Here is a 24,436-nt window from a genome sequence, read left to right as displayed (position 1 = left end):
GTTCAGGGATACAAATTGATATCCACCCCTACATCAGACAAAAAGACAACTTCTTCTGCAAACTTTAGTAAAACAAAACTCTGTGGCCTTTAGTAGTTCTTCCCTGTGTTTGCAGGTTCTTAATGCAAATTAAGAAAACTAATGCAAATACCACTATGAAGGTCTTTCATCCTCAGAAAATCCTTGTGGCCTTTGCTTACTTCAGCATCTCTGCCAACAATCTGCAACAATTTTGAGAGACATTTTCTACACCACAAATTTGGTGAAATTCCCTTGGAACTAGAGGAGTAGTTCCAGCACTTACCTGCTGGAAATTTCATCCCAGTAGCTATATTGGATTCATGCTTGTTCATTGATCTAGTCTTAAGCAATATTTTTAGGAAATAACATTTCTGCATAAGCCAATTCCTATCACTGCAACAAATCTGTTCACTACAAGGGGAACACTGGCCGTACATGTTTCCCACTTGTCTCATTTTGCTAGTGGGATTTGAATAAATCCAAAATTAAGTCTTTGCTTTGGTTTTTATTTACCAGGTTTCACCTATGCTTCATGTTGTTTCAGAATAAAATTCAAGCCCTAATTATTGCATTCCATGCTGCATGTGTTATGTCACATAACAGAATACATGATTAATGAAAATTGTTATTAAAAGTATGATTTATATTATTTTAGTATGAAATAATAATTCAGCATCCCAAGATCAACCCAAAAACTCAGCTCAGACTTGCTGCAAATATTTGCAGCGTTTATACAATTCTGTTCTATATTTCTTTTTATAGTCCGAATGTGGCAAATTTCACATGCTAGTAGTTTACATGTGTTTTATTCCACCAAATGGTGACAAATGGCTCTTCAGAACAAATCCTAACCACCCCCTGCTTTTGACTGTACAAAAATCATACTCTTGTAGTTAGATTTTTAATCAATACCACAATGATTTTCAGGAATATTAAAATACCTTCATAACTGAACTTGCAATATCCCCTGCGTTCGGGGCTCTGCACAAGGAATACCGGATGAAGCTGGTGCTGCTAGGCTGCTCATGCTAAAATTACCATTGGCCCTTGCTCTAAAACATGAACCAAAAAACTCTACTCAAGCTGCTTGCGGCTCCATGGAAACAGTCAAAAGGGGACAGAAGCATTATTGTTATTCACAGCAAAGCTGAGGAGATTTGTTAAACCAATATTGTAGTATTCTGTGGCTAAAATACCATCTATCATCTCTTTCTCTATGATGAATCATTTTCTTTTCTGGACACCTTACTTCCAACCAGATCACTACCTTATTGCAGTTTATCAGCTTGCAGATCAATATAACTTCAAAACATGCACTTCCTCCTCCCACCATACCACTATCAATGCCTTGCAGAACATCATGGACACATTGCTCTGTTTTCCCGTGTCCTATATCACTTGTGCCCTTTCATTCAATTTTCTGAGAAAAGAATCTGGATGTTCCCATTACCAGGGAAGCTTGGCAAAAACTAAGCCAACATGAGTTACAGTTTGTCTCTTCACATCAGCTTTTCAGCAGAAATGTATGTGAATATCCCATTAGCCATTTCTATACATCTTTTAGATTCAAAATACCTTTAAAAATAAAAACATTACAAACAACATTCACAGAAATATATAGGATGATTTTTAGCTGAACTGTGCTGCTTTAAAAGTGAAAGCATCAGCTAATATTGGTCAGGGGAGCAGCATTCTCCTCCCATATAAGCAGGTGATGGGTTGTATTCTCAGCTGGCAAAGGTGAAACACCACCCATTAAACCAGCCGGGATGCCAGTTCATACGGTACATGGCAAAGTACAAAAAAATTGAAAGTTTCACTTATAAACCATTCAGAATACTGACTTGAACACACAGATTTCATTTAAGGATGCATCTGAAACCAGAAAAATATCTTATGGTAATTTCAGATTCCAATAGGCATTAAGCTATTGTATATCATTTCAAATCAATTTCTAAGGACAATGCTTACATCTTCATTGGGTTCACCTAACACAGGCTGCCATGCAGCTCACCGACACGGACTGCATATTCCAGGAAAACTGCAACATGTAGGTCATGCTGTGACCTACAAAAATACGTGACGCAATTCAAAAGGGAGCTGCTAACACGAAGCCTTGCAAACAGGGCCTGGATACCACTAGGTCAGTAACACTCACCGTGGACTACATGTGGATGTTTATCAGTTGGGCCTCTGAAACACCGGACACACTCTAAGCTTACAGGCTCATTCTTAAAAGCATTTACAAATTAATTAATGCAACCTTTTGCTTAGTTATAAGCTACCAAATAGTAACCAACACAATTGTTCTTTCAGCTGTAAATTACTCAATGTACTTCAAGTGCATCAGTCCCCATACACTCTTTGTTCGCCTAAGAACAATTATAATTAGAGAGGGGAGATGAGAAGGGAATATTACTAAGGTTTGTATTAAATTAAAGCAAATTCTCCTAGCAGATTCTCCAAAAATGACTGCATCTTGTTTTATTCCTCAGCAATGGACAGAGATGGAATATAGCAGCTTGCAGAACTTTAAATATTAAATACAAATAAATACAGTGTAAAAAAAACCAAAACACTTATCTACAAATAACAGAACTTCAAGAACAAAAATAACATTCATATTCATGAAAATGTAAGTATATATTATGTATTAATAAAATTATTAATCTTTTAAAAAATCCCCACTAAAATATTTGTACACCAAGCCTACCCCAAATACATGCAAAACAATACAGCATTGATTCTAATTAATTTCTATCACCTGTAACATTTGCATACGCCATAGAAATAAATAATGAAAAATATGTCTGCATCCATTTTAAAAGAAAATGAACTTAGTGAATTTTAGCAAACCAGCACTCATACAGAAAAAAAAAATAAATAAAAATCCCAAAGCCCTGACTCCACCATTTCTCCCAACTTTATTTGCTTACTCATTATTGATTACCGTAAACCACCTGGGACCTCAATGCAATTTTCAACAGCTGTTTCTTCTTCTTTTCAGTTTTAATTTCCATGTTACTTAGACCTTTTGTTTACAGTCCATGCAGTGTAAGGTTTAACAAGTCTTTCCCCTAAACACTTAAGAATTTGTAATAAACAATTCCAACAAAATTCAACAAATAGCTTGACAAGGGGAGTACAGGTGTTAAACAGTAACTGAGATACTACCTCCTAGGTGTAGATAGGAGGAATGGATAAAGTGAAAATGGGAGACAACATGCATTTTAGCATCAGCTGTTCTCAATTAATTCGAATAATTCATTTTGTTATTTTTGATAAAATAATATGAGATAATGTTATACTTCGAATTATCATTTTTAACATAGACGAAGACCTGGCATACCATAGCAGCTATTCTATCTAAACAATTTTCTCAGGTACATCAGTTTGCTTTGTTATTCATCACAGAGTTAAATTTCATCCAAAGTTAGAAATGGAATTGTGGTCTACGCAGTCTTCATTTGTATTCCTTATTTCTTGGTGTTTGTTAAACAGTTAACCAGAAGGATTTCATTATGCAGCTGTTTACTAAAATGTTTGCTGTGTTCATTTGCCTCTTTCTTGTTTAACTACGCTATGTGGATGGTCACGTAAATCACTTCACTTTGCTTCTCTTCTGACAGTAGCTGATTCAGACTATTTAACACAGGGAACTGGCTGTGATGGACAAATGTGATATTCCAGATAAAACACAGGTCCTAAAGTTTCCGGGATGCATGACAGTTCTCAGCTATCCACCAGTGATCCAAATGCATGGCAAGCAAATCACAGAATCACAAAATGGTTTGGGTTGGAAGGGACCTTAAAAGACCATCTAGTCCATCCCTGTGCCATGGGCAGGGACACCTCCCACCAGACCAGGTTTCTCAAAGCCTCATCCAGCCTGGTCTTGAACACCTCCAGGAACTTTAAAGTTCACTGGATCTTTTAGAATGCAAACTGCAGACTGTGATCCACACTGTTTTTCTGTCATTTACAGAGGCTGTGTTTACGCTCAATTAACTTGACAGCGTTCGGCGTGGCTAGACCATAGAGTTTTTTCATGACTCTTCCAACATGCTGTTGAAATTTCTATTTAGAGCCCCACCTCCTGGGCCAAAGGTTTCTAGTCCTCATATTTTAAAGGAGAAATTCAAGTAGACCTTAAAGATACAGAAACTAGAAGTACTACAAAAATTACATTTTTCTACCCTCACGGATTCTGGATGACACAGAGAATTGCACAGAGGTAGATGATTACTAAAGAGAAGGCAGCAGAGAATCCATCTCTGAGGATGAGAAAATAATATTTGTTATAACCTGATAAAGACCAGATCTTCAAGTGATAGAGATTTACAGAGGAACTTTGAAGAGGTTACCTCCTGTCAAACCAGGACAGAATTAGAGCAATCTATTGATTTAGAAACATATAATGCAAAAACGCCATTGTAAATTCAAGTAAAATAATTATTTTTTAAAAACAAAAATATCTGTTTTGCCGTCTTGTAACCCAAACATTGCACTACCATGCACAAAGCTTAAAGAGAAATCTGATGGAACCCAGAAGATACAAAGAATGACTGACTAGAAAGTGATCCAAAATTCAGGTCTCTGGTAAGGACCATATTGCTGCCTCACAACTTCACAAAGCACAAATATTCACCACAATGAGAAATGACCATGACTCAGTAGTGAAAGCCAAGTTGTAAGTGTCTTCAGTCTCCCATAGTTTGGTTAAAAAGAAGAGGGGAATAAAAAGAAGTTATCATTAACAAACTACTTGGATTTCAACTGCTCAAGTTACACCTGAGTTATACCAGCCTTATGACAGCAGAATCCATCACTATGTCTTTTTTACAGTTAGAGGACTATTTTTATACACTTTTTAAACCACAATATCAACTGTCTGTCAAATAGATGACTAGAAATCAAAACTGAAAATTATTCTGGGCATCATTTTACCAGTTGTGTTTCACAGCATTTTCTTGAGTTGAATACTCCGAGGTCACTTATCCTTTGTAATGACAGAGAAATTATGTAGCATCTTTCCAGCTATATTAAGGTCTGGATAATAAAAGGTCTAGCAGAACCCAGCTAGACCTAGCTGCATTTACAAATCACAATAGCCAGCCACCTCCTTAACACACAACCACATTTTAGCTGTACCATATGTTCAGTTCCTAAGAAGTAGGGTACAGAAGTTCTTACTTAGAAAATTATTTAGCTGGGAACGGCCTCTGGAAGCAGAAGGATTATCAGAAGTCACTGAAAGGTGACAGGCCCAAGGTTATCAGAAGGGAGGCTGAGGCAATGCATTAGGATTTGCAATATCACAGAGCCTGAGGTTAGGCTGGGGTGGACATTGTGGAAATACCTGCCACAAGTTCACCTCCAAGGTGCTCTGGACACACTGATAGGCTGATGTCCTTCTTGTACTAAGGCACCCATGGTATCTTTTGATTGCTAAAGGACTACTTGTAGAGCACCTGTATCTTGCACCCTCTTGAACAATTACCAGCTAACCACTCTCAGGCTTCACCAATAACATAACCAACCACAGAACCTCTTAGAATCACCAGATATTTACCTCACTCAGGCACCAATACGAACCCGGTCAGCTGCCAGAAAAGCTCGTGTTCGCAACACAGCAGGCCTGGATTTGAAACTCGTATGTAGAGCAGCCGGCCAGATCAATAGAAACAAAACCTGAGTCAGAGCAGAAGTAATAAGCCTTGCATCACTGCCTGAAAAGGGAAAAAACATCCTCCTGATGGGCCACCCAGACGGCTGGACCAGCCATGGTATGTGCACCAGTGCAGAATCTGACCCAGCAAACAGGCGACACTGAGAACGGGGCTCCAACGTGTCACCTTACAGCGACACGTAGGACAGTACCAGAATGCAAATGCTCTCAAAAACACATCTCATTCATTTTTTCCTTACAGGAGTTCAAATTAATCTTTTAAAATATATACGTCTCCATGTTCCCAGCCTATGAGATATAATCAGCATCTTCTATGTATCTGCATTCACAGCAAAAAATAAACCTGACTACAGATGAGTACTGAGCGCCGTCAGGCAGCCCAAACACACCATCCAGCTCTGTCCTCAGCAGCCATAACGACACCGCGGAGCGGCAGCCCAGACACGGAGGGATGAACAGCCACCCGCCGGCCGCACGTCTCGCCGGTGAGCGGCCGCGAGAGGCCCGTGCTGCCGGTACAAAGAGCCCGACGTCGCCGGCCCCAGCCCCGCACAGCCGGGGGTTCCCCCGGCGCCCGCGCTCCGGGCCCCGCTCGGTGCCGTGTCACGGACCGGCGGAGGCGCCGCGGGCGATGCCCCGGGAGGACGTTACCGGCCCCGCCGCCGCCCCGCGGCCCGGCCCGGTCCGGCCCGGCCCCGCAGGACGCGCCCCCCCCCCCCCCCGCGGGCCGCCATCAACCGCGCCCGGGGGAGGCGAGACAATGACCAGCCCGCAACACAATGGTGCGGGACCGGCGCGCTGAGGCGGCTCCACGCGGGCTGCGCCCTGCCACACCTCTGGCCCTCTCCATCGCCGCTCCATGACCGCTTGGCTCCCCCTCCATCACCTCCAGCTCACCTCTCCCGCTCCCCGACACGCCGCCGCCTCGGCCCCGGCCCCGGCCCCGACCAAAGGCATTGTCCCGCCGCCACCGCTCACCGTGCCGCGCCCAGGAGAGGATGCCGAGCGGCGAGGGACGACGCGCCGCATCCATCCTCCCGCCGCCGCCGCGGCGGCCCCAGCCCAGCGCGGCCCCGCGCCCTCCCGCGCGCCGACGCTGAGGGCGAGCGCGCGCCCCGCTGCCTCCCCGCGGCGCAGCCCCGCGCTGCCGGGCCGGGGTCTGCGGCAGGCCCCGCCCCGCCCGCGCGCCGCCGCAGCGCCCGCCGCCATGGCAACGCTGCGGAGAGGGAGCCGCAGGGCGGGCCCGGCCGCGGCGAGCGGCGGGGCAGCCCCTCTGCACACCACCCGCCTCGCGGCCGCCGGCCGGGTCTGTCAGCCCGCCGGCCGGGCGGCGTGGGGCCCGCGGGGGGCGGCGGGGTCTGTCAGGCCGCCGGCCGGGGGGTGTAGGGCCCGCGGGGGGCGGCGGGGTCTGTCAGGCCGCCGGACGGGCGGTGTGGGGCCCGGGGAGCGGGCCCCTGCCCTCGGGCCAGAGCCGGGCCCATGGCAGCGCCCGCGGCGTGCGGGAGCGGCCCCCACGGCCCCGCGCCCGAAATCGCACCTCGGGGTGGCAAAACGCCCCCCCAGAGGAGCAGCCATCACCCGGGGGGTGTGAGGCCTGTCCCACGAGGCCATCCCTCCCTGGAACGGCTTACTGCAACGGGCCGGGGACAAGCTCCAGCCCAGACTGGGTTGATCAGAACCGGTTGTATATCAGAATAAAGTGCAAAAGCAGGCACACTGCTGCTGCATAGCCCAAAGGTCAGCGGGGCAGTCGGCAAACAGTGGCCACGGAAGCCCCTGTGCTTCTGGTTCCTCCGAAGATTCCCCGTCTCCATCCTTCTGAAGCCTGACAGCAATGGCCCTGGAAGAGGCCGGTGGGCTGACGATAACAAACACATGAAGAATTCCAGTCGCTGTCCCTTTGGCACCTCACAGAGGAGATAAGTATCGCTATTAGACCTGGTCAGATAAGGTGTTAGTTTTTCTGCAAAAATAGACTCTTCTTTTTGTGGACAGAATGAAAACAAATGTTGTGGGTTTGGGGTGTTTTTTTTTCTAACCACAATAACATGCAAGAAAAAAACATTTACATAAACTTTATAGCTAGCCTATTTATAGACTATTACAGATAGTTAGTTGGGTACCGGATTTGCAAATTATCTCCATTCTATAAAGAGCTTCCCCAGTCGATGACAAAATCAGAACAAAACTGGTGACAAAGGCTGAATTTTGAGTCCTCCACCCTGAACACCAAGTTCCATTAGAGTCCCCCTTAATATCTAGTTGTTATGCCTTACTTTCAGTGCCAGTGTTTCAAACCTTGACCATGAAATCTTCCAGAAAAGAAGGAAACCTGGCACTGGAAGCAGAGGTCTCAGAGTAAAGAGTCTGTCACTGTATGCCTGGCTCGTGGCTGACCAGTTTGTCCCAGCTGCAGCTTCCTCAGCTGCAAAGTGGAGGCATTTGTTTTTTCTCAGAATGGTGCAAGAGATTCAGTGAATTTTATTTTTTGTTCAGCAGGATCTGTAGCATAATACCAAGGGATCCACTTGAGCATTCGATGCATATAATACATCAAATATGGCGGATGGTGGCTTAGGAACTTCATCCACCAGTTCCCTCAGGACCCATGGATGCATCTCAGCAGGTCCCACAAACTTTTGCACCTTCACGTTCCTCAGATGGTCTCAAACCTGATTTTCTTTTCTGGTGGGTAGTCCCTCATTCTCCCAGTCCCTGCCTTTGGAGTCTGTGAATTGGGTGGCGTGGCTATTGCACTTGCCGGAGAAGACTGAGGCAAAAAAGCTGTTGAGTACTTCAGCCTGGTCCATGTTGGCTGTAGCCAGGTTTCTACGGTTGTACAATTTCTGTCATCTTCCTTTGTTGTCCTGTGTACCTGAAGAAACTATTCTTGTTATTTTTTATGTCCTTAGCCAAGCTCAGCTGCAGCCATGCCTTGGCTTTCCTGATCCTGCAGGATCAGGCCATATCCCTATAATCTCCTCAGGATGTACACCACTGCCTCCACTGCCCATGCATTGTCCTCTAATTACCAGGATTTTTAATTGGGACTTAAAAAAAAATGATTGGCAGTCAACCTTTGTGAGGACTTTTCTGTCTATCATTCATATAAACATTTTCCTGTATTTCTATCAGTTAGAATTCTTTGATAAATCACGGTTCCCTTGTCCCAGTAAAGACGTTGAATTTGGTAGTTAAGTCTTTGGATACTTTGTCCTCACTAAATATATTTGAGCTTCTCCTTCCAGCTGACCTTTTGCCATCTCTACCTGCAAGGCCTGCGGCCTCTAGTAAGAGGGGCAAAACTACATAGTCTCTATAACGACTGAATTATCCAGTTAGTTGGCCAGAAGGCATAATGGAGCAGCAAGGGCTTGCTGCTGTGTGAGGGAAGGCAAGCCAGGAGCAAAGGATGACAACAATTTTACAAGTGGTCTCACTCATATCCTCAGGCTTGCATGGAATAATTATGGGAGCGCTTGCGAAATACATCAAGATGCAATTTTGCTGCTTAAACGCATCTACTGTAGAAATGCTGGTTCAATAGGTGCTAAGGAGCATAAAACAAGACACAGTAATTTCTAGAGATGCCCAGAATTAGGAAAATGGGATCCCTCTGCTATATGCACACAATGCAATGCATTGCACGGAGGGCCAAGTGCTGTGATGGCCTTGCCTGCAGGTTTCCTGCTGTGCCCACCTGTATGATCGGTCTCAAGAACTACAGGAAGCTATGGATAAATGGGAAAAGGCTTTTGAAATGCTTTTTCCTTGATTAAAATCACGTCACAGCCATAGGAATAAGGCTGCAATAAATTTATACAGGTGAATAAGGACACTAATTCTGAAACTAATTCTAGCAGCCCAGAAAGCCAATCGTATCCTGGGCTGCATCAGGAGAAGCGTGGCCAGCAGGTCAAGGAAGGTGATTCTCCCCCTCCACTCCACTCTCGTGAGACCCCACCTGGAGTATTGTGTCCAATTCTGGAGCCCCTACTACAAGAAAAATATGGATGTGCTGGAACATGTCCAGAGAAGGGCCACGAGGATGATCAGAGGGCTGGAGCACCTCTCCTATGAGGACAGACTGAGAGAGTTGGGGTTGTTCAGTCTGGAGAAAAGAAGGCTCCAAGGAGACCTTATAGTGGCCTACCAGTATCTTAAGGGGGCCTACAAGAAAGCTGGTGAGGGACTTTTTAGGATGTTGGGTAATGGTAGGACTAGAGGGAGTGGATTAAAACTAGAGATGGGTCAATTCAGACTGGATGTTAGGAAGTTCACCATGAGGGTGGTGAGACACTGGAACAGGTTGCCCAGAGCGGTGGTGGAAGCCCCATCCCTGGAAGTTTTTAAGGCCAGGCTGGATGGGGCTCTGAGCAACCTGGTCTAGTGGGAGGTGTCCCTGCCCATGGCAGGGGGGTTGGAACTAGATGATCTTTAAGGTCCCTTCCAACCATAACAATTCTATGATTCTATGAAACAAAGGCGTATTTATTTTTTTGCCTCTACTGTTGCAATTTTAATTGCAACATTGACACCAGTGATAAGCAACTAGTGCTTCCGTAAGGAGTCACTATATTACAAGAGAATGACACAGCCAGGGCACACTACACCGCAGTCGCCATCATAGCCTGGGCTCACTGCAGTCCCTTCTCACCCATCTGGATACTGGATTTAATGCAGGATCTTTATAAGCACCACAGTTTGGACAATCTTCATTTAAAAACAGTCAGTTGAAACTTGGACTATTTCATCCTAAGGAAATCTTCAGACAATTACAAAACTCAATGGGAGATCCCACTATTGGATAGCCCTGAGGAAACTGGAGCTTGTTTGGCATGAACCCCTGTAGATTATTTGTAACTGCAGATTATTCATAACATATGAATGTATTCATAGTTCGTTATTCGTAATTCATAACTCAAACCTCAAGTACTTTTTAAAAGACCTCCAGGTTGTACTAAGGTTACCATTTGTAACTGAATAGCACCAAGACTGAAGTTGTCTGAGGTCACAGGTCAAACCAATATCCCAAACTGTTGGTTGTTCTTCACAAGTCATTGCTCGAAACAAACAAAATCACATTCCTCCCAGGGAGATGAAGCCCAAACATAACACTGTCTCTGTCTGAAGGGCAGTACGTGTCAATGAACAAGAAAATTCGAGTCAGCAATGTTGTTAACCTCTATTCTTCATTATCTCTGTGAAGTTGTGAACAAACTCATGTTTGATATCTGGGTAACAGCTACTCAATGTAAAAGACAAGACAATGAATGCGGATACATAAAGCCCAACAGCAGAAAACCAACACTAGCGCTCTAAGACACAGGTTGATAGGCCATTACAGGAACCACCCAAACTCTGGAGATTCAACCAAGAGCTTTGTAACCAATAGCACTGTGGCTGGTTATCAGGAAGGTTCTCACAGGCCAGGGCAAATTTATTTTAGGATGCCTGAAGGGGATTGTGGGACCACATAAAACGTATCATAGGATGTCTAGGGGAATGACCGCAGACCCCCGAAGGGGGGGGGTGAAGATGGGTCCCAGAGGAACAAGCATGGGAAAACGGGCAGGAATGAGAGTGTTGACATGTTGGGGCAGGCAGAGCAGCTATCAACTGAATGCAAGTAGGGCGGCTGGTCAGGAACCTTTGTCTGGATGAGACCTACCACTCATCACCATGGTGTGTTCTAGTTTTATTAAACAAACGCTACTGCTGGCTGTTTTCTTTATCATTGTGCTCCTTACTGTGTTTGTGTACATACGCGTATGTTCCAATAGCACCCCTAACTGGGCCTAGCCAGCAAACGGTAAAAACCCAAAATCTGTAGATAGCCTAGGTCCAGGGTTGAGAGTGAACAAGATACCCAAGGTCCAGACATGGATATCAAAGAGACTCAAAGTCATGGGCAGAAACTGGAGAGACCAGAGAATGTGAGTATGTACTTGAGTTAAGTCACTGAAAGCATGTACATATGTTCCTCTAGCAAACTTTAAGCAATAGTAACAGGATCAGGACACTTCTATGGTTTCTGTTTTAAGCAAGTGCATCTAAGGGCACTGTCCTCTTCTTTACGTTAACCTGTTAATTTCTGGTTGTGTCTGCAGTACGTGGGCATATGCGTGCATCTTTGAAATTCACACTTAGCCTTACTGTTGGCTGGATGTGTGAACACAGACAAGCAGCAGGACTGCAGGGGAGGAATCCCCTGCACCACGCTGTCCACGAGATGTGGCAGTCCTTAACAAAATGATCCATCACAGTTCATCCAATTTCATTTGCTACAGCACACATGAAAGCTGCACCACAAAGAAGCCCAAGGACAATAACTTAACCATTAGTTTTTTAATTGTGCTATCCCACTGCCTGATTTTCTACTGAAAGCCAAAGTATCTGTCAGATCCACAGACAGAATGGCAAACAGCTGCCACCTGTGGCTACTTGGAATTCTTCTGACACTTCTCAGTCCTTCAACATAGACATGGCACTTAGATATAAGTGCCTCTATCTACTGCTTTTGTGGAACATCTTCTGTGTAGTTCAAGATAAGCAAAAGTCTTTAAGTAGCCAGGCAGGTAACAGTTTCCAATGTAGACAGCAATGATACCACTAAGAGGTCATCCAAAGAAGTTCAGTGAAGACCAGAGGTAACAAGGCAGAATCAAACTTCAACTATATTTTAAATCAAGCAGACAAGCTCTTCCCCATCCCTCAGTTAGGAGTAGTCCTGTATATTGGAACACATCTGCCCTCTGACTGGAATGACTTGGTGAGAAGTACAGCAGGTTCTCACGTCTCAGTGTAGGCACTTTCACATAGGCTGCGCCTTGGCCTGCTGGGGCACATCTGTCTTCAGCTGTGGGCTCTAATAACTCTGACCCTTCATGTGAAGGCAACAATGCATGTGAAAATTTCACTGGAAGAAATAAGTGGTTGCAAGCCCCATCTGCAATGTCCCATTCAATGTGGAGGTTAGAAGTATCAGCATTGTTCATGGTGTTACAGAAGACAGATTGAGTGGGGAGACGCGACGTGTGGGAGTGTTGTTGGCTGACAATGATGCAGGGAGGAAAAAGGGAGCAGCAATATCCGTGGATGAGGTTTCTCCTTGGTTGCGAAGCTGTAAGATCTGCCGCAGCAGGGCCTTTCCTTCTTCTCTAGTCTGAAAACAATTTGTAAAAAACAAAACAATGGATGGGTGGTTTCTGGGTCAAATTCAGTATGTAAGCAGTATAAAAGTTACAGTAGTTTATCATTCTGTAAGGCTGCAAGCTATAAAACCATCCTTGTTTCTTTTGCTACTTAAAAATGTTAAGGTCTGTCACTTTTTTTTTTTTAAAAGTCTTTCCTCCTTTTACTCACCTGATTTGCATGTTACTTGGGTATTTCACACAGTGTTACTAATTAACCACTGAAGCTGTCTAAATATTCCAGCAAAAAATAGACTGGAGAAGCTTCAAATAAGCTGAATTCAGGTTCTCCAGAGTTCCAGACAGATTTAAGGATAGGCCCAACACCCTGCACTGGTGGCTAGTGCCTGCCTCCAGGATGAAGTTAAAAATCTGTAATTGCCCACTTACAGATACAGAACATCTCAGAATATGGACTCACATACAAAACCCAGGTACTATTATATCCTCTGCACTGTCTACATGCAGAGGATGAGGAAAAAAAGAAGTTATGTGCATACCATCACTACACAGTGTGTGGGAATCTGTGACCATTTAACCACCTCCTCTCCACCAAGATTTGCAGCAGTCTCAAAACTGCCATATGGAGCCTCATATTCTTTAATTTAGAGAACACCAATGTGACATGGTTAAATTTTACCATTTATATTCCATGATTTCAGTCAATCACAAGCAGCATTAGTGATCAGGTATACACCACCACCACTCAGGATGTGACCTGCATGGCAGACAGCCCTCATTCCTTCTACAAAGGATTCCTTCTATTCGGAGGGGAGCCAAGATCAAGTCAGAGATCCCCTAAGAAAGAAACACTGCAGATTGCATAACTACTCACATCATTGAACGCACAGCACTTCTGAGCACATGCTGAGGCTTCATCCCAGAGCTTACACTTGAAGTAGTATTGGGCCAGGTAGCGGAAGGCAGTGCTGACCTCCACATGCTCCACCAGCTCCTACAGTGAGGGGGTAAAAACCATCATCTTTGAGCGCCTTCCAAGGCAGTTCTACACCATGTTTACTTCTCCTTTTATTTCCAAGATATTGTCTTACCCCGCAGGAATAGATATCCTGGATGTATTTGATATAGCACTGAGCTGCCTGTTCAGATTCATTCAGCTGTTCGTGCAGCCTAGAAAAGGAGAAAAACGGGTCACTGGAACAAGACCACACTGTCGAAGACCTTCTTGGTCTGTGAAAAAGTACCTACTCAACCTGACCTGGACTAAAGCCAGGTCTCTTCCTTCAGAATTAGTAAGACATGCACCGTGTACTGCCCCTCATGGAAAGAAATGATTCGGCGTGAGAACAGGTACATTACCAGGAAGGGAGCAAGTCAGATACTAGCTACTAGCAGTGACAACCAAAACAGGGACTTGTGCTTATTCTGTTACATTTTAAAGCTTCTAATAGACCTTTGCCATCTTATTTACTGGCTGTTTCCTCCAGTCCTCCTTTTTTCCCTGCTACGTCCCAACAGTTTTTGTACAGCAGCTTCACCTTTCACTTGCCTTTTTCCTTCCCTTTCACTTTTTCCACTTTATATTACTTTATCCCCACCAAAAATTAGTGTTGATGTCAGAGTTTATTTCACATTAGACCCTTTCCCAATGTCGCAACCATATACTGGGGAAGTTAAAGTAAAATAATAAAAAAAAAAAAAATAATCAGTCAATCTACAATTTTGTACATCATCTACCATCATGGATTGCTTTAAGTTTCAGTACAACAAATACAATTGCTAGCGCTGCCTGCTCAAATCACCTCAGGATTCAGAGGTCCCTTGCAACCCACATTATGCTACGATTCCCTCTAGTTATCCTAAGGGAAACTTAAAGCTAAAGCCCGACACCAGAATTTGCAGTCACTACAGACCTAAAGATATCAGTTATTACACAGCTCCAGAAGTAATGCTACCTAACAACAATTCCACATTTAACACAGTATTGGCCGTTCAGTGGTAACACATACTCACTTTGCTAGTTTCACCAGTGCCATCTTCTCCACATCTCCCACAGCATAAGCTCTCCAATAGCACTGTCAAGGAAGGAAAGTCAGTCAAGCACACCACAAAAACGACTCCAGCTCATGACTCATGCAAGCAAGTTAGAAACAGAAAACAACATGGCTTTCCAGCAAAGGGGCACGTAATGTCTGTAGACGGCTCTTATTTATCAGCTGCTCTGGTTACACTGCAGAACCTCCCTAATTGTAACTGCCACAGAAATGGTTTCAATAAGCTTCTAACAACACACCAGGTGCATTTCTGGTAGCACCGGGTACACAATTTTGCTGTGACTCCACCAAGTGTCCTGGGAGACATCTAATGTCTTACTCCACACATCAGTTCTCACTTACCTTTTTAGCTTCCACCAACTGATTGAGTTTCTCATAGCATTCTCCTAGAGCAACCAGCATACGAGAATCATTTGGTCTGTAAAAGAGCAATTCCTAAATGTAGTTTAATGGACAACCAGCTGATCTCAGGCGGCAGGGGGGAGGGGGGGTGTGGAATAAAAAAATCTACATCTGGCAGTGCCAGTCATCCTCTCTTACATGAAACATCACTGATACTCCTGACCGGCATTCCTCAGCATTTAACTGACAAAGCCTTTTAACAGTTAACCAATACAACTAAAAGGATTTGGAATCGTGAGACTGCACAAAACACATAGCATTGATGTTCCTCTCCCTTAGTTCCTGCATGTGAATGCCTTAGCTAGTACCAGCTGCATCAGAGTAAACACCAAGAAACATGACTCCATTCTCAACTCTACCTGAGCTGGTGGGCCCGTCGGTAGTAATAGAGACAGTAAAATGGCATTTTGAGGATTTCATAGGTTTGCCCCAAGCCATACCATGCTCTGTAGTCCCTTTTGTTCACCTCTATTGCATGTCTGTCAAAGAAAAGGAGAAGAACTAGTCAGAAAGCAGTCAGGGTCAAAATCAAGACTGAGTTCAGCAAAAGACTAACAAAAAATAGAAGATACTACTTTAATCCTTATGCACGATATCCTTATCCCTCATCCTTATGACTCAAACACCATTTTCTGCAGTACATGAGTGATACCTGTAAGCCTGGATAGCTGCAGATGTGTTCTTCATTTCCATATACTCATGTCCCATGAGTGTCCAGGCTCCCAGATAACGAGGATTCAATTTCAAGGCCCTCTGGAAATAGAGTGCTGCTTTTTCATGCTGGGAACGCAAGCTATAATAATTCCCTAAAGCAAAAGTCACAATATTTAAATAAATAAATAAATAAATAAAAAAACAGCAGAGAAGTAGAAAACAGATGGAAGAGGCATCATCTACTAGCTCCTAACTTAAATCATAAAGAGTCTATTAAAGGCAGATCTGATTCAAACCTCTAGAGACCTAACAGCAGTCTGTTCTCCACTGTTCTGGTCAATCCCTTTCCAGTTGTACCAATCAATTAAGATCCCATCCCCTTAGCCTTAAAACTTATGTAATGTCTAACAAATTAATTTCCAGATTCTGACAAGCAATTATTTCCATTGGAGTTTCAAGACTATAAAGGGATTCTCAGCTACATGGGCCTTCATAATGGTTTCTTCAACTCCTTTCTGCACCAATAGTATTACAGCAGCTCCTTCAGAGAGATATGAGGGAAAAGGGTACTCTGGCATTTGGTCTGCTTTTCAGGCTGCCTGAATCTACATTCACCAAGTGGTTTTGGTAGCCTTGCTGGCTGATCATTTTCACAACTGTTTCCAAGATTTCCTCACACAGCCTGCAGACAGCACAATAAGAACATGTAAAAGAGCTGGCTCTCACCAATTACACAGCAGGTCTCAACACGATACTTGTCTATCTCACAGAGATTGTGAGCCAGGTAGCTCAACTCAGGCTTCATGCTCTAGTGAAACAAAGAAACGAAAGTGATGAGAAAAGGAGAACCTTACAGTTTCAAAGAAAGCTGAGGCGGTTAGCAATGCATACATTGCATCTATTTCATGGAGTTGCAAAGCAGAAAGTGGACGATGAAAGCCTATCTTCAGAGAGGCCAGACAGCACCAGCTGCTTTGCCAGGGTTTAACATACCTCTGATAAATACCATCATTATGGACGAGCAACAGAAAGAGTGCTTACCCTTACATATAGCAAGTTTGAGAAAGTGTCCATGTTTTCTATCCTGTAAGGATCTTGTTTCCTTAGCTCATTGAAGATGGATAAAGCTTTGTCAATATCTGAAGAAAGAATAGCAGATGGGAGAACAAGAACCATAAATGCCAAGTTTACATTAAGAGGCTCATTCCTACTAGTTAGTAAGTGTCACTGACCTCGGATATTATGGTAGGCAACTGCAATCTGAGAGATGATGTAAGTGCTTTTGGAAAATCCTGCATCAATGAGACTCTGATACTTCTGCAGAGCCTCCTCTATCAGCTGCAGCTCTGTATAAATGTGTGCAAGAAAGAACTCTTTCATCCATGTATCTGGCAAGGACAGGAACTTCAACTGGCAAGAACCAAAGAAGAGGAGGAAGAGATGACAATCAGTAGTATTCTAAGAGCCACCTGTGGCAAAGAATCCATTATCTTCCCTCCCATGATTTAGTGGATGGTCTTGAGGTAGGAGGCTTTCCTGCAATCGCTTTCTTAAACCATAACACCAGCTACAAAAGAGCAGTATTAGGACCAAGAATTAATATGAAGTTCTTCCACAGGAGAGACTAAATAATGCCTGTAAGCTGAGAATATTGAAATGGGAAAGGCACACTAAGACATCCTGTCTAAACAGCAGTACAATACGGACCGCATAGATCTATTTAGTCACTCCCAGTTGTTGTGGTTTGGGCCAGACTGGCCACTGAAACAACTGCCGAAATTGCAGAAGAAATGAAGCCAATTTGGTCAATTGGCAAAGACGTTATTGTCTTCAGACCTGACAGCACCTGGCTTCTCCTTCAGCCACTGGCCTTATTCCTCCATTAAATTCAGAAGTCCTTCAAAAGACTGTACTTTCTTCCTATGTTTGAACATCAATATCATATCGCTATTTTTGATGAGCTAAGTGAACAGACTCCAAATATCTCATCAAAAATACATTTCCCTTTTTCCACAAATCAGTAAGGCTCTCTTCTGTGCCACCTCTACTTTTTTAAATATTCCACCAGCCAGCGTTGACTGAAGAATTCCAGGAGTGGTCTCATAAAATCTCATGCGTAAAGGAAAACGATCCATTTTGGTTTATGTCTACGTTCAGTTCCTTGATACAGTTGACCTCATATGTACAGCTTTGTATTTGACAGAGGGAACACCTACATTAGTGTTTTGGTTTTAAAAGCAGTGACTCCATATCATTTCAGGCCACCAAAAGTGCTCAGTAACTGTGGAACTAGAACCAGATTAAGGGGGGAAAAAAAAAAAAAGAAAAAAAAAGAAAAAAAAAGAGAAGTATTTTAGGAGGACCTCCTTCACGTGACAAGGCAATAACTCTGCTGACAGCTACTTCAGAATATGTGAATTAGACATTTCTTAAAGCACTTTGTGGGTGAATAATAAAAAATTAGCCCTGCCTGTATAAAGATTCTCAAGCTACAGCATGGCAAGCAATTGAAGAAAAAGAGGCTTTAATAACATAATTTACAATCTTGGATTGCCTTGCCTGATAGAATCTCACAGAATAAAGCAGTGGGTGACGTCCGTCTTGTGGCAACTGAACCACTGGTTACTGAATCTGGAATTTGTTACCACATTTTGATATCTCCCAAGTTTTACCATCTCTTTATCCGTAATCAAGTTGCAAAGTTCCAGCCAGGCTCCCCAGTGCAAAGGTAAGACATGAGCAGCTTCAACGAACACATCTATTGCTTCTTTCACCAGGTCCAGCTTCCGCAGCACGACACCATATCTGTAAAGAAAAGTTAGCAAGGTCATCAGAAACATAAAGCTCTGCATATCCACACAAATACAGATTAATATATTAGAAATATATGCAGACACTTACAGATAAAGGCCAAATCCATCCAGTTCCCGTGCCTTGTGTTTCTTGCTGAGCTCAACTCTCAGTTCTCGTAGAGCTTCATTTTTCACCTGTCCTTTTTCCAGAGGTCCTGCACAAAGAGAAAGTCATACAGCTAGCTTTCACTCAAGAGTCTTACCACAGCAACTGCAACGTTCAGAATCATCACTGACATGACCTGAAGGCTTACCAGCCTGTGATTATTTTCCTCTTTTTGAAAGAAAATCACTTAGTCTGATTATCTGCTTTAACAGAAGAACTAATAGATGAAAACCTGTAACCTGTATTAGGCCAATGAATTGAGAGAGAATGAAAGAAATCATGTTACAGCATGCTACTACTCAAAAACTGAGGGGGAAGCCATAAACCCAAGATGATTTACATGAAGAAGCATTACTGGAAGTTTCATTACACTGTCTTGTGTAGTGACACCAGAGACACCAGAGACTTACCCAAACTATCCACTGTCTCATCATCCTTCTTCTTTTCTCCCGACTGTGGAAAACAGGAAAACCAAGATTACGTTACAGCAGCATATTCCTTATGTTTGCTGCAATGCTACCAGCAGCATGCAAAGTGAGTTTTCACACACATCACATTACTAAAAAGAACACCCCTATCTCCTTTCCCCACAGACATATAATTTGGACTTCTAGGTAGTCATTTGGAACAAAATAGTCAAAAAATAAGATATGCCAGGGAGGGGCAAGAAGCAGAGGGGTTCAGTGGTGAAAAGTGACTTCGCCTTCTACCTTACCAGGTATCTGGAGTACATATACAAGAAGTAAGCCTTCTGACTCTTGCAGCCCCGCAGGAAATAGGCAGCCCTGTCATATTCCTTTAGATCGAAGTACGACTTGGCTAACGTGTAGGCATCCAGATCACGAGCATCCTCCTGCCGGGACACAGAAGAGTTTTGGTACCTCAGAAGGTCTGACATGCTTTAGGAAAATCACCTAGTTAGAAACATAGCAATGAAATTGTTCCAAAAGCTAAAAACATAATCTATTCATCCTCAAAGATGGTTTGAGTACAATCAGAAAAGGCTCTCCATTCCCTCGTGTGATGTTGCAGTTTGGGCAATGCATTCCTAGTTCTCAAATAATGAGTCCTGACTAGTCGGAAACATTTAAAATAAACAGCGAGATTCCAGAAAACAGGCATATACCGACAAGTCCTACCGTACACCTATGGAGGGGAGGATGGAAATATAACTTGTTTCTCTTGCGTCCTAAGGAGCACAAGTTTAACGGCACAAGATAATTTTGGCCTTTGTAAAGATGAATGAGCATGATTTCAAATTTTGCTTATAGAGCGTCTGCTTTAGGGCACAGCGACCTGTGAAATGGAATGATTTGATCTGGGGAAGCTCCGTCTGCCCCTTTAAGCACGGAACGGAAGGGAACTTCGCAGCGTTATGGGGCGATCGGCGCCCAGAGAAGCCTCCTACGCCTGATTTTAAGACGATCGCGATCATGTTCTTTGCTCAGTGGTTGCAGCCAGGACTAAAGGCCGCCCCGCAGCAAGACCCGCCGCGCTGCCCCTCCGAGCCCCCCCCGCACCGGCGGAACAGCTGCGGCCCAGCCCGCCCCACGCCGCGCCCAGGCCGCCCCCCGGCCGTACCTCGGTGAGCGCCGGGGGAGGCGGCAGCTCGCTCAGCGGCAGCGGGTCTAGGGCGAAGGCCAGTTCGGAGGCCCTGCAGGGAGAGAGGCCCGTCAGCAGCGATGGGGGGTGAGCGCCCGCCGGGTAGGGCAGGGCCCCCCGCAGCGCTCACCACTTCCCGCTGTGCTGCAGCCCGCGCTCGCGGCTCCGCTCCGCCACGCTCAGCAGCTGCTTCTTGATCTCCCGCAGGTCCGAGAAGTCACCGCTCCCCGCCGCCGCCATGCCGCCGGCCCCACCACCCGGCCAATGGCGGCCCCGCACACTGCGCGCCCCCCGCCCCTAGACGCGGCCTTCTCCTTGGGCGGGCTCCGGCCGCGAGCTCCCAATCAAAGGAGGCGCGCAGCAGGCGCGGCGTCTGATTGGCCGGTTCTCCGGCGATGCGCGCGCAGCGCCCGCCCCGGACGCGACTCCGGGGCTCGGCTCGGGGGGCGCCTCCGCCTGGTCACGCACGGGCCGCCCGGTCCCGCCGCCGCCGCCGCCGCCGCCTCGTGCCGCCCGCAGCGCAGGGCGCGGCCTGCCCCGGGGCTGAGGCCTGCTTGTCCTGCCGGGCCGCGCGGGCCGCGCCGCACGAGTGTGCTGCGGACTCAAGAGCGGAGAGCGGGCCCGCGGCCCAGCCCGCCGAGCGGCCGCTGCCGGTGCCGCTGCTCCCCCCGCGCCGGGGAGCGTCCCCTTCGGGAGCGGGGGGGTGGGGGGAACTGCAACAAAACAGGGTGCTTTGGGAAAGGCTAAATTTAGGGTTCTAAATGCGCCTTCGCTTCCTGAGGTGCGGGACTGTGTGTCTCGTGCCGGCCTCCCCTCCCCCTTTTCTGAGCTTTGCCTTTTTTCATTCTATGGTGGTTTGCACCTGCTTTTTGCATGCTGTCTGAATGCTGGTAACTGTTTGGGCTTTGCACCTTTCCACTAAGGTGGATAATTCTCTTTAACAGATGTCTACTAATGTTTTTTGAGGCCACAGAGTGAGGAGAAACAAAGACTAGGGAAATCTCGAAGGAAGGCCTTTCAGAGAAATGTGAGAAAGGTTTAGTACCACAAGGACGCCTTTTAGAGGGCTTTCCCCCAGTTAGCAGCAACTGAAAATCATATTTACTGCTAGTTTAGTGTTTCATTTATTTTCCCTCTCCTTTATGTAATCAAAATTTAGCTGGTTTGAGCTTACACTGGCAGTGCCTGCTGTTGGACGAAAGCTGGGGACATGGGCCCAGTAACACTGAAGGATCATAATCATTCTGAGATCAAGTGATGTCATTCTTTCTTGTTTCTAGCTGAGTAGTTCCGAGGTGACAGCAGAAATAGCGTCCATGCTACCTTGCCCTCAGGTTCTAGTCTTCAAGGCCATCTGATTGTTTCTCAATGGGGTATTTCAATTTGCCTTTGTATTGATAACACTGCCTAACTTCTTATCACAAGAAAATTTTCACTTACATACTGCTACTTCCTGTGCTAAAAATCATCATTTAAAAACATTACAATACTGGTCTTTCAAGCCTGTTCTTTCAACCCGGTATTTTTTTTTCTTCATTCCAGCCTCTGCTTATTTTACTGTTGCATTTTTTCTGTGATGTTCTGGGAACTTCACTTGAAGTACACTAGAATGTAATTTAACTCTGCATCTGTTTTATGGTGTTTGGTTTTAACACTACAGAAATGTAAGCACTTGTTTTGGGATGCACAAAAAAACCAAAAGTTGCTTCATAACTTCTTAAGCTTTTCCAGAAAGGTAATAATGAGCTTTTGTGCTTATTTCAGTATCAGAATGTCAGCTTTAACCCTCTCTCTCTTTTAAAAGAGAAATCAAGAAAGAATACTGTGAAAAATTTTGTATGTCATTTGCAGGTTAGACTTCTGCTTTTCTCTGATGGTAAGGGCAGTATATTCTCCCTATCATGGAAGTGTCCTTCATAATCACTTCTTTTATTACAGAAGTGACTTGAATCGGAGGACCTAGTGTTTGAATTGGCTGCAAGTTCACCTGATAATGAAAGGGCTGTAATTGATTAGCGTGATGTCACCATACTTGATTCATTATTATCATAATGAAAGATGTAATTATATTTTTTTTTTTTGTGAGCCACTGAATGTCACTATTTCTGAATGCAGTTTAGATTCTAAGGCTACCACTGGCTCTTAGCTGGTGGTTGCTATGGCAATTGCTAGGTTGTGACTATGTTGATCTGGAACCATTTGTTCTGGAGCAGCCTTTGCTGAAGTCAAGGTTATCAAGACGAGCAAAGCACATGGGGTGATGTGGTGGGACCACTGAGCAGGGTGCGTGGGATGATAGGACAGGAAGGGATCACAATAAAGTGGGGCTTAAATGAGGTCACCTCCAGCACTTGCATGTCAGCAAGGAAGTGCCTAAAATGCATCATTATGGGGAAATCCCCCAAACTCCTTCCGAGAACTCAACGCACTGGGAAGCTTCTCTAAAGTGCCTGTACAGCAATGTACAGGTTGTTCTACAAAGGTTGACAGGAATAGGAATAGCCCAGTTTATTGATTAAGTGGGAAACGATGGGTTATTTATAGTCTTGGTCTTTCAAATAGACAAAGCAAATTAGTCCATTGTTTGAAGTCTGATTTTAATATTACATGTCTTTTACATCTCTTAATTTTAGCCAAATATGGTGAGAATTCGGTTGTAGCTTTGACAGAAAATACTTCTATTACTCTGCCAGCCTGTATATCCAAGATGCAAATAAAAACTCATTTGTTATTCGTGTTACTACAAAGATGAGTCTAGCGAACACAAAATGCCCAACGTGTTTCTCATTCCCTCTCTCCTTGCCCTGCCCCAAAACATGGTTGAAAAGAGACTCGGAATTTTTTTTCCTGAAGATGAATTTTTGTTGTCCTTACAGCCTCTTTTGTGTTTTCCATATCTGGGGGGCAGCTGTTAGTGGGCTGTTCTGTACTCCTAAATTTTGTATTTGTTATTTGTTTGATAATTACCTTGCTTTAATTTAAGGGTGTTAAGTTTTTACAAGAATCCAATGAGTGATTTTTTTTATTTTATTTTATTATTTTGTGTGTGTGTGTGAGATCTGTGAAGTAATTTTATCAAAATTATCTTCAGTTTTGGGCCCACTGAGTATTGCATGCTGTTTTCCTGGCTGGAAACCGTGACAATATGCTGGAGGTGCTCTGTGAGAATGGAACCTTCTGCAAAAATGCACAAAGTGCCACTTACTTGGATGCTTGCTGAAACCTGGGCAAAACATCCTTTATGTCAGGTTCCCGATATGTGCCACGTGGGCAGCTATGCCCTAGCTGTTCATAGGATTGCTCTTCAGGTATGACATACTGAGCTGTTTGGTCGGAAAACGTGTTTATTTTTTGGTACCCAACCAGATGGGGTTGCGTGTGTGTATAGCGATCGCTGCAGGAGTTCCCCAGCTGCTGAAGTTGTTATCTGTGGTTCCAGCTATTCAGCAGAAGGTGGCGCTTCGGGCTCTTGCTTGAAGCAGCAAGAAAAGGATGAAGGGGTGCTTAGTGATGGCTAGAGTTCAATAATTCAATTGCTCAAGACTTGCTTCATAATGAGAACCCATAATTCTTCCTGTCATTCCATTGTGTAATAGATGCGTCTTTTAAGTGACACCCAGGACTGGCTTTTAGAGCAGGGGACTAATTAAATCCTCTGGGCATGAAAACTAATAATATTTTAGGGAGACGCAGATTAACTTAGCTGTGCTCATTGGGTGCTGTTGGAAGAGCAGGAGCTAATTCAGTGTCGCATTGCACAGGTACCTGGCTGAGACTGGGTCCAGTCCCTCACAGAAATGTGGTCACAAAACCAGTGAAGGTCAGTGTCGGGAGGGGATTATGTCCATTATACAAGTGGTTGTGTAGATAGTTACTTTAAAAGGATTATTTTTTTTCTAAAG

General features: G+C 44.5%; 2 protein-coding genes across 6 annotated transcripts in view; both read right to left on the bottom strand.

Annotated features, from left to right (window-relative positions):
• Positions 1–6,832, bottom strand: part of JAKMIP2 (janus kinase and microtubule interacting protein 2) — a 64,250-nt gene extending 57,418 nt beyond the window's left edge. For 2 of the 5 annotated variants that reach the window (XM_074603890.1, XM_074603887.1), the window contains exon 1: positions 6,689–6,832. Coding sequence is in view for 1 of the 5 variants with exons in the window: in XM_074603891.1 (XP_074459992.1) it covers positions 6,689–6,739 (51 nt within the window). In the remaining 4 variants the exon portion in view is untranslated. Of the gene's footprint in view, positions 1–6,607 lie in introns of all 5 variants that reach the window. The other 3 variants (XM_074603891.1, XM_074603889.1, XM_074603888.1) reach the window with 3 other exon arrangements.
• A 4,797-nt stretch (positions 6,833–11,629) lies between these two features.
• CDC23 (cell division cycle 23) lies at positions 11,630–20,886 on the bottom strand. Its single transcript, XM_074604081.1, has 16 exons — positions 20,665–20,886; positions 20,514–20,586; positions 19,648–19,785; positions 19,343–19,385; positions 18,876–18,981; positions 18,647–18,779; positions 17,207–17,384; positions 17,016–17,113; positions 16,701–16,782; positions 15,973–16,126; positions 15,680–15,799; positions 15,261–15,336; positions 14,878–14,939; positions 13,956–14,034; positions 13,739–13,858; positions 11,630–12,875 (listed from the first exon to the last, which is right to left on the bottom strand). The coding sequence occupies exons 1-16, from the start codon at positions 20,772–20,774 to the stop codon at positions 12,705–12,707; spliced, it is 1,743 nt and encodes a 580-aa protein (XP_074460182.1). The 5' UTR covers positions 20,775–20,886; the 3' UTR covers positions 11,630–12,704.
• Between the last annotated feature and the right edge of the window lie 3,550 nt (positions 20,887–24,436).

Source organism: Larus michahellis, chromosome 11 (assembly GCF_964199755.1).
Source record: "Larus michahellis chromosome 11, bLarMic1.1, whole genome shotgun sequence".
NCBI classification, from domain to species: domain Eukaryota; kingdom Metazoa; phylum Chordata; class Aves; order Charadriiformes; family Laridae; genus Larus; species Larus michahellis.
Note: the sequence above shows the minus strand (reverse complement) of the source record. Positions and strands in the feature narration are given on the sequence as shown.